The 11,203-nt window shown below is 28.1% G+C and overlaps 1 protein-coding gene across 2 annotated transcripts in view; it reads left to right on the top strand.

The window, feature by feature from the left end:
* LOC107854682 (probable NEDD8-conjugating enzyme Ubc12-like) overlaps positions 1 to 11,065 on the top strand; it is a 23,568-nt gene extending 12,503 nt beyond the window's left edge. The window contains exons 1-6 of one of the 2 annotated variants that reach the window (XM_016699707.2): positions 8,078 to 8,291; positions 9,386 to 9,493; positions 10,059 to 10,167; positions 10,358 to 10,436; positions 10,527 to 10,643; positions 10,737 to 11,065. In XM_016699707.2, the coding sequence (XP_016555193.1) occupies positions 9,391 to 9,493; positions 10,059 to 10,167; positions 10,358 to 10,436; positions 10,527 to 10,643; positions 10,737 to 10,874 (546 nt within the window). In that variant the 5' untranslated portion in view covers positions 8,078 to 8,291; positions 9,386 to 9,390 and the 3' untranslated portion in view covers positions 10,875 to 11,065. Of the gene's footprint in view, positions 1 to 8,077; positions 8,292 to 9,385; positions 9,494 to 10,058; positions 10,168 to 10,357; positions 10,437 to 10,526; positions 10,644 to 10,736 lie in introns of those variants that run through there. The other variant, XM_047407245.1, reaches the window with a different exon arrangement.
* Positions 11,066 to 11,203: the final 138 nt, after the last annotated feature.

The raw sequence follows: 11,203 nt of genomic DNA, 5'->3' as shown, positions 1-11,203 counted from the left end.
AAAAAATAATTATGATCTATAGGAGAAAGTTGGTAATTCGTGCATACAAAATTCTGGTATATACGATTTACGCAAATTATTTTTTTACTTGAATTTATTTACTGAAATCCTTTTTTGAATCTAATACGTAATAAAAATTGATTCTATTTCAACATAATGAGAATCGATTTTATTATTGGTTTGAATTAGATTTTCGAAATTGAATGCACAATATAAATTTCAAACACTTTCAAATTGTCAATTTTTTAATTATTATTATTTTTCTATACAATAACTTCAATTGTAATTTTGTGTTTCAATTTTCATATTCAATTTTTAATTTCGGAATTTTGATTAAAAAAATTCACAGAAGTTGTTAAAAGGTTATAATCCTTGTTTGTGTTAGTTTTTCTTTTCTTTTCTAAATCCCATTTGTAATTGCAATTTGTGTGATATATTCATTCATTACTCTACTGCATATTTCATAATATACATATTGACAGTCTTTTAATATTTTTTTATGTATTTCTATTAATAGTATATTTGAATTTCTGTATATCTGTTAAATATAATTGTATTTGTATATCTGTTTTAAAGGTTACAAAGATTGTTTTTTATTATTTGTATATCTATTATTTGTATTTCTGTATATTGGTTTACATAAATTTGATATTTGTATATCTGTTGTTTGTATATCTATATATACATTTATGCAAATGAAGTATACATATATTCAAATCAAAACTGTTGTTTATTATTTATATATCTGTTGTTTGTATATCTGTATATACAAATTTGAATGTTGTTTGTAAACGATATTGCAAACAAAATATTCAAATCAAAATTGTTGTTTATTATTTATATATATGTTGTTTGTATATCTATATATACAAATTTAAATGTTGTTTGTAAACGAAATCTACATATTTGTATATCTGTATATACATATATGCAAACGAAATAAATATATACATATATGTTTATTATTTGTATATCTGTTGTTTGTATATTTGTATATACAAATTTGAATGTTTTACATAATAACAAATTTGAATGTATATACATATATGCACTCTAAAACTGTATATATCTGCATATGCATTATTCTTCAAAATGTATATGAGAAAGTTAATTGTATATACATATATGTAAATTGTATATACATATATCAAAAATAGAAACTGCATATACATACATACTTTCTAACTCTGTATATATATGCATGTATTATTTTACAAAATAAAGTATACGTATCTACATATATTGAAACAAAAATATATATTGACCAACAATTCTATTTCATAAGAATATATACAAAAAAACCTCGTAATCATTGTCAACTTCATTGCTCCCTCTTTTAGATTTAGATACCTTAAAATATTTTTTCCTTTCCGCCTTTCTAGAAGATGCAAAATTCTTTTTTTTTTCATAAATCACCCATCAAAAAAAAAAAAATGGGGGAATGACTTACATAATATATAAAAAATTATCTTATAAAATAAAAATCCGCAAAACGAAAAAATTATAAAAACGGGGGAGTGCTCCCCCTTTTCTATTTTTTTTTTTGTAAAATATATGAACAACGAAAAAATTTAACGACTAACTAACATAATATATAAAAAATTTAAAAAAATTAAATCTAATGTCAATAAATATCCTAAATTGATTTTCTGTGGTGAAAAATCCGCAAAATGATTTATCGCAGAAAAATCAAGGATTATATTTTGAGATATTAGAGTGACTTTGAGAGAAAAATAAGGAGAAAAAAATTGAAGAAGATCTCTTGAATAATCATATATCATGATGTTGCAATGTTGTCGTTTCTTTAGTTTAAAATCAAGGATATTAGAGTGATTTTGAGAGAAAATCAAGGAAAAAATAGTTGAAGAAGATATCATAAAAAAATCTTGTGTTTTGATATTCCATTATTACTTTTTTTAGTCAATAGAATATAGAGAGAATAGAAAGAAAATACCAAAAATAAATATATGAGAGAGAAAATTGATATATACAAATCTTAATATATTTGTATATAGGGCCCACAAAAAAAAACTGACTTTTAACTACCAAATGACTATGAACTGTAATTTTTCAAAACATTAACCATATCATGTAATTAATATAGTATTTTGTATATAATATGTAATTTTTCCATTTTTTTTACATCTTTTATATGGGTCCTTTTGACTACATAATATTGATACGTCATAAGACTTATTAATTCTAAAATAAATTTATTAATTATTTTTTTATGTGATAAAGAAAATATATTTTAAAAGTTAAAGAATTCCTACAATCTATAATAGTACAGTAATATATAGTTTTATTAGGTTTTTATGGTTGTTCGCTCAATTTTAATTTTTTTTTTTACATAATTCTCATTTGAGAATTGTTGCTAGCCACACCCAAAATTAGATTTATCTTAAAAGTGAAGAAATAATCAGCTTGAATTATTTATTAATTCGAGATATTGGATTACTGTTTTGCGGTGATATTTTGACTTTTTGAGAAAAGTCGCCACTTAATTTTGAAAAGGAATTAAGAAACCTTTAGAGAGATACTTCAAACGATTTAAAACAAAAAACATTTGAAGTTAGAGATTCTAGATAAGCGGTTCCTATTAAAGTTTTAGGTAGGTGTTAGGCACCTAAAACGTTCGCTAACTTGTGGTTATCCGGACTGTTTGAAACATCTTTTGATTAACTTCTGAAAAGATTAATTTGTTGAAATAGTGATTTAATTTTTTTAAAAAAAGACTTGTGTAAAATAGATTTAGGCGACTTAGTAGGGATTTTAACTAAGTCTAAACAAAATTAATAAACAAATAAACACATAAAAGGGGAAGAGAGGAGAAAGTAAAGGATTTAGGCCATTGAGCCCAAATCAACGAGACCTGTCCTAGTCTAGTTGGGATTCCGACCCATTTCACCTGTCCTAAACTATTTTTTGAGTCTTTGGCTCGAGTCTTGCTCCACCTATATTAAATACAACTTTGGCTTCGAGGCCGAAATAAATGAATAAATAAATGACTAAATGAATAAATAAAAAGAAGACAATAATAAAAATTGAGACTTTTCAAGCCTCTTAATGACCTCATCAATGGGTTTTGACCCATTTTCCTTCTTCGTCTATCTTCTAGCACCCACACGCCATGTAGTGGACCTCGAGTTTAAACTTCGAACTTGACTCGAAAGGGTAGACCTCATTGTCCCATTACGAAATGCAAAAGGAGAGGAATCCATTTGGACTCTAGATATTTTTTTTGCATGCAAAGAAAAGATAAAGAAATTAATATACGTTCAAAGCATAAAAGTGACATATTTCAAAGCAAAAAAAAATATCAAGAACCAATTTTGAATGACAATGATAAGCACACTTGCATAAAAAATGAGAGTCAACAAATAAAATGCAAAGCAAAGACACCCACTTACATGCCTCATGATTTATGTTCATACAAGAATGAATAAAGGTAAAAGAGAGAAGGTCATATTCAATGAATTAATGCAAGAAACAAACAACGTAAGCTTGCGAAAGTAAAGGGATGATGCATCAAGGAAAATACTCATGACTTCTAAAATTGAACAAACATAGATACTAATCAATATAACAAAGGAAAATAAAGGTTAACTTTTCAAGCAAGAGAATCTTTAAATTTCAATTAAGGCGACATTAACGAAAATTCATACATCTAAATTACAACCAAAATTTTATGAGAAAAAACGTGTAATGACCTATGATTTATATTTCTAAGACATCGTTGATTCTCCTTTGATATTATGAATCAATGACAGACACGAATCAAGTCTTTACACTCACAAAGAGCACATATAACAATCCAAAGGGCGCAAGAAAATTAGAATAAAGTTTAGCATTTCTAAAAGTGAAATATTGTTTCACAATCATACTATGCATGACTCGAAAATATCTAAATAATTCTATTTAGCCACAAAAAATCAAACTTTCTCATCATTTTGACAAATTTGAAAACATGCGAAAAAGAGGAATAAACATCGTGGATGAAAAATAAAGCTAGCACTTCATCTCTTATATGAAGATTTTGGAGATCCCTTACAATAATTAACAAGTAATTAAAAAAAAATTTGATTTAATTAATTACTATTTTTATTAAGGCGAAACAAATAATAGTAACTAATTTTTCAACATAAAAGAAACAACTTTACAGCTAAAACAAACATATCTGCCAACAATAAATTTAAACAAGACATGAGTTTGTCTTTTGAGCAACGATAAAAACTTTATACATGACAATCAAAGAATAAAGTCAAAAGGCAAAACGATCAATATTAACCATTCTTTTCAACATAAAGAAAATAACTTTACATTATAAAAACAAACATATCTACCAACAATGAGTTTAAACAAGACATGGGTATGACTTTTCAAGTAAAGATCTAAACTTTATCCAAAATAATCAAAGAATAAGGTCAAAAGGCAAAACAATCAATATTAACTATTCTTTTCAACATAAAGAAAATAACTTTACATGTTAAAAATAAGCATATTCAACAATAATGAGTTTAAACAAGACATGATTATATTTTTCAAGCAAAGATCTAAACTTTATCCAAAACAATCAAAGAATAAGGTGAAGAGACGAAACATTCAACATTAACTATTCTTTTTAACATAAAGAAAATGACTTTACATGCTAAAAAAAAATATATCCAAGAACAATGAGTTTAAACAAAGCATAAATACATCTTTTAAGGAAAGATTGAAACTTTATCCAAAATAATCAAAGAATAAAGTTGAAAAAAAAGACACATACAACTATGTTAACTCATTTTTATATCATGAACATGAAAATAATTAGAATATTGATACCACAACGTCCTAGGGCCTTTAAGACCATCTACAACATACAATCCCAGCAAACAAAATTATATCTACGAATTATGAAGAAGAAAAAAGATGAAGAAAAAAACGATAATAAAAATTAAAAAAGAAGAAGAAGAAGAAGATGTGTTTACACAAAATTATATCTACGAATTATGAAGAAGAAAAAAGATGAAGAAGAAAATGATAATAAAAACTAAAAAAAAAGAAAAGATGTGTTTACCTTTTTGGGGGCAGCAAAACGAGACTACGAGTTTCATCGGAATCAACACCACCAAAAAAACGTCGCCGGCAACTTGAAATTTTTTATTAGCCGACCAACTCTATGAAACAAAAATTTTTACTAAATAAAAATAACTATTTTGCTCAAAAAGGATTTTTTTACCTTTCTAGCCTTTTTTTTTTTTTCCTTTTTCCCTCTTTTTTACCAAAGTAGTGGTCGTATTTATAGGAGAGAGTGAGATTTTTTTTCCTCTCTTCCACCAATGTGGGAGAAAAATATTTATAGAAAAAAATGAAGATTTATTTCTTGTCATCCACCAATGTGGGAGAAAAAACAATTAAGGGTGTTTTTGAAATTTTAAAATTAAAGATAAGGTGAGGTGGAAGATAATGTGGGGGAAAATTGTACAATGTAGTACAACTTTTGAATTTCAAAATTGGGAAAAGACAAAGTTGAGGGGAAATAGTATAATGTAGTACAATTTAAAATTATTTTTTTGTGGAATTAGGCAGAAGTTATGAGAGTTTTTGAGAATTTTGGGGTTATCTAAAATATAACCTCAATTGGGATTTAAAATTTAGCCATATTTAGTTAATTTTGACCAAATTAGAAATTAATTGACGGATTGCATTACAATTATGGCCAATTTGATTTCAATTATGACTAAATCTAATAGATTAACTAAATTAAATTGAAATTCAATGCGAATTAATGCTTTCTTTAATCCCGGGCTTCTTGATTTTATAAAATCAAACACATATTTATCCGAATAAATTATTTTTTGAGAGTAAATTATATTTAAATCAAAACTTTAATCATTTGAATCTCTAAACCTTGATTAAAATCCAATATTTTATAAAATAAATATTTAGTAATAAAATTATAAAATCTCGTATAATTGAATACGATAAATTATAATCACTACTTAAAATGACAAATTACGTACAAATATATTTAATAAATTTTTATTCGGATGAAATAAATATTTTAATTTTATTAAAAATCAAAGAAATTCAGGATTAAATTTAGTCATGGAGGGCAAAAATTAGGTGTCAACAACTACAACTATAATTTTAATTAAATTATTATGAATAATTTAAATTTCAATCATAAAACTGTACTTAAATAAAATCTAACCTCATACCAATCATAATAATAATGGCAACAATTGTAGAATGCTGAAGTTAAGAAAATCGAATAAATAAAGTTTAACAATTTGTAAGTATCAATTCTACTAACAATTTGTAAGTATAACATTAATTTTAACCTTAACTGATATTTTTTAATAATTTTTTATATGTTATTTAAAGTATTAAGGACCTTAGAAATATTATTTGAATTTTTTGCCCTTCATTAAAAATCCTTATTTTAGATAAAATTGTCTTTTCTCTATTTTCCTAATATTTAAAAATTTAAAAATTAATTAATAATTATAATAAACATTTCCTTATTAAAATAATCAGAATTAATCACAATGAATAAAAACTTTGATAAAATAAAAACTCCTAAATATATGGCAAAAAGTACTAAGAGAATTAATTTTTGGTGAATTTCTTTTCCTTATACGTGAAAAAGAAAATATTGGAAGAGAAATGTAGGGAGATATGACAGGTGTATTGCGGTCTGTGGACAATGGCAATGAGGTACTAAAATTAATAATCCTCCATATTACTAATAATATTAGATCCCAATAAAAACTACAATAACATTTTTTTTTTTGGAAAACTTTTACTTTGTACATTTATTTAAACTGTGTAACACAATTAAAATTTTTATTTCAATCGCTTCACAGATGTTATGAGATTTGCTCTCCATAATAGGTCACGCCTAAAACTTCTCTTACTTTTCTCTTCTATTTTGTTCTCTAAATAATTATTGATTGATGACTTTACTTGGATTTAACTTTTACATTGTAGATATTCAATATGAAAGCATTTATTATTGATTTCAGAGCTAAATACTCTCAATGTAAAGCAACAATCTCAAAGAAGTGAAGGAGTCATTGATTTTGTACATAATATTATATGCAATAACTATCGAGCCGTTAATATCTTTGATTTATTAATCTCTGAATATTTTTTTTTATAATATCGAAGTGATTTTATAAAATTAAATTTATTGAAGCTTCTAATGGTAAAATATATATGTGTTTTTAATAAAATATATGTTATGTTTACATTATTATATTAAAGTGGGAAGGAATTTTGAGAAGTGATTTAAATTTTTAGCACTTCATTAAAAACCTTTGCAATAGACAAAATCGTTTAATTTTAAATAATCAAAAGTTACACGTGCGAGACATGTGTGGCTAAACTAGTAAATCTAATACATTTCTAATAACGTAAACTAATTTAAATTGTAATGAAAAGTTTAAAATTCATATATAATAATTATAATATATTTATATTAAAAACGTTTTAATTATTTATATGTATCACATATACTGAAAATATGTCTATAATATATATAATATACAGATTCAAAATATATTACTATTGTAGTTCTATTTTTTCTCTTATTAATGATAGTAAAAACGTATTAAAGTTGAATTTCAACCAATTAAACAGTATTCAAATTAGTTATGTGATACTATGGTACAACTGTATTAGAAATATATTATACATGTATTTGACTATATACGGTAATGAAAGTTACTCTAGAATCTGTAAAGTAAAAGATGTACTATAATTCGTAAATAAGGTTATATATCATACCATTTATATAAATTAGCCTTATTTTTTAAACATAAAATAGCCGCATTATATCATGTATCATATTGTATAAATAGTATACAATCGTGCATATAAGTTTCATTGTGTATCAAAATACATTTGTATTCATATACACTATTTACATACTTATATTTATATATTTAACTTTTTTTCAATTCGTTCAACTCAAATCTCCTCTAAATAATTTCAAAACTCAGATATGACCTCCTCTTGATGATTCAAATCTTTTGATACATTATTTAGCTGAAATAATTTATATTTTAATAACAATTCATGACGTAGAATAGAACCCATATTTCCTTCATGTATGAAAACACCGCTATAAGCAAAGCCCATGTTTGTGTCCTTGTGTGTGTGGGATTGGGATTGGGATTGGGATTGGTAGAAACCGCTGTGCTCTCTCTAACGCACAGTGTATATATCTATGTATACACTTAAAATTTCTACTTCCCCTTAAAGGCTTTGTTCATTCACTTTGCCTTTCTTCAAGAATCAAAAAGGTACCATCACCCCCGTAGCTCTTTCTTTCTTGGTCTTGTATGTATCTTTTGATTTAAGGGTTTATGGTTTCTGTCTTCTTTCTTTTTCACCATTGTTAAAGTCTTGCAGAAGTTGATGTAGTACTAATTCTCGCCCCTTTTTGCTGTTGGATTTTGTCGTTATGTGTTTGTTCTTAATTAAAGATTGATCTTTTAGTTACGGTTTCTTGATTTTTCCTCCACCCTTTGTGTTATACATGCCTTTTTTTGTGTGTGTTTTGTGTTTTGGGGTTTGGGGTTAGTTTCTTTCTTGGATAAATTGACTGATACTGAATATTGGGCATATAACAAGAACAACAACACACCCAGTGGATTCACACAGTGTGTTCTTGGGAGGGTAGCGTGTATGCAATCCATACCTCTACTTCAAAGGCGAGGTAGAGAGGCTGTTTCCGACAGACCTTGGATATTTGTAAAAAGAGTTTTGGTTTCTATACTGGTTCTTTGTTTTATGTTGTTGACATTAGATTGAATTTTTATTTGTATGTTTGTTTTTTAATAATCCATAATGCACATAATGTAGGACTCTAGTAATGGTTTTGTTGATCGCTCATTGATCCTTACTCTTACCCTGCTGTGAGTAATCAAAGTTATGAGAAAGATTCAACCTTGATTCCTGAAAAAAGTAAAGATTTTTGTTCTAATAAGTGGGTACACATTGAGATATGCAAAAACTTGCCTAGAAATACATTGCTCCTCATGTAGAAGTCCCTTCCATTCTTGTCTCTTGACATGGTTTTAGCAAGTTTACGTTGCTCTTCATGACCGGTATAAATTCCCTACTTTGCCTAAGCAGAGCTGGTGGTCGACGCAAAATCGAATCATTGTTATGGTTTTAGCAAGTTTACGTTGCTCTTCATGACCGGTATAAATTCCCTACTTTGCCTAAGCAGAGCTGGTGGTCGACGCAAAATCGAATCATTGTTAACTTTCCTCCTTGCCTTTGTTTATTGATCCTTTATAGAGATACAAAGTCTGCATCTTGTGAACTTTTCTACTATTCAAGTTTTTTCTGGCAAAGTATGCTCATGGAACTGATTTGTAATTTGCTTTAGGAAAAATGATCAAATTGTTTAAAGTAAAAGAGCAGCAAAGAGAGGAGAATGGCAATGGGAGGGGCCCTCGTAACAAGCAGACTTTTGGGGAACTGCGTCTATGCAAAGGTTTTGATCACATTATCTATTTGCTTGGTCTTTAACTCTTTTATGTTGTTTCTGCAATATCTTTTACGATGTTGTTTGGAGTATTTTGTTTGAATCATGCATTTGTTCTCTTGAAAGTTAAAATTAGCAACTGAAGCTAGTCCTTTGATGATGGTAATCAGAATTGGAAGAAATTGGTTGATATTAACATGAACGTAAGGATGAAAGAACATATAAATGAATTTGGTATTTTCTCATTGGAAAAAGGAACTCCATAGATCACTCAGTTGGAAAATTTATGACCGTGTCCAGATCCTACTAAAGCAAACAATAGAAACATCCTGTTGAAAAATTTGCTCTATGTTCTATTAGTTGGTACATTGTGCTTGAAGTTTTCTCATTGAAGAACGGAACTTCGTAGATGACTGAATATTTTTGAGAAAGCTCAACTGTGATTGCATCATACCACTGTATTGTTATTTTCATGTTCTATCATGATGTTGTTTGATATGAAACTTCCTTCCATTTTTGTTATGGTAAAGCGCTCTCACCTGAGACTTAACCCCCTTCAACTTACTTTTTGCAGACATTACTGAGCTGAACCTGCCCCATGCTTGTACAATATCATTTCCAGGAGGGAAGGATAAGTTGATGAACTTTGAGATTAAAATTCAGCCAGATGCTGGATACTATGTGTAAGTAATTCCTACTGCACGGCTGATAATCCCCCCCTCCCTCTTAATTTAGAGTTTAGGACTTTTATGTGTTGAGCATAGTTGTTCATGCAGCTGCATTCTAGTTTTCTGCACTCTCAGTTTTCAGTTAATGTAATTACTGCACAGTCGTGTCGATTCTCATCCCAACAACCTGGTTTTGTTGTTGCAGTGGAGGAAAATTTCTGTTCTCTTTCGATGTTCCATCGCTCTATCCACATAATCCACCAAAAGTGAAGTGCAAGAACAAGGTACAGCTATTTTTCTTTCTCTTCCACATGTATATATTCTGACATGCACCAGAGAAAATTATTCTTATTAGCTTTCTGCGTGGGATGCAGGTATATCATCCTAATATCGATTTGGAGGGTAATGTATGCCTCAACGTACTTCGAGAAGATTGGAAACCTGTTCTCAACATTAACACAATTATCTATGGATTGTATCATATTTTGACGGTACTCTATGGTTCTCTGCAACATCTTGGTTTGTCACATATAAAATATACACCAAATATACAGTCAGCTTGTCCCGTTTCTATACTTGTGCAGGAACCAAACCATGAGGATCCCCTTAATCTTGAGGCAGCTGCTGTGCTGAGAGATAACCCCGAGTTGTTTAAATCAAATGTGAGAAGGGCTATGTATGGTGGAACTGTGAACAATATAAGCTTCACGCTATGTGTGTAGCCTGTCCTGTTTTGATCAGGTGCTGTATCATTTTGAGGCTTGCTGGGTTGTATGTGGTGTCCGCAAACTTGCAGTGCCATCTTATCTGAGTGTCTGATTTTCATGGAATATATAAATTTTACCTTTAGCTTCTTTGAACGTGTATCCGTCTGCGAATATTTTTTAATTTTAAATATCATTTTAATTTTAAATATCATTATTTAGGGGGGGTATTTGGCAATTGCTTCTGGACCTTGGTCGAAATAGATGCAATACTTAGTATTCAAGCTGGAAGTTGTTGTCCTCATTTCCATCTAGAAGAAGGAATGAACTGTTAAGTAGGCTGAATG

This window comes from Capsicum annuum, chromosome 2, assembly GCF_002878395.1.
Source record: "Capsicum annuum cultivar UCD-10X-F1 chromosome 2, UCD10Xv1.1, whole genome shotgun sequence".
NCBI lineage: Eukaryota > Viridiplantae > Streptophyta > Magnoliopsida > Solanales > Solanaceae > Capsicum > Capsicum annuum.
The sequence above is the reverse complement of the archived record's forward strand: the minus strand, read 5'-3'. Positions and strand labels throughout refer to the sequence as shown.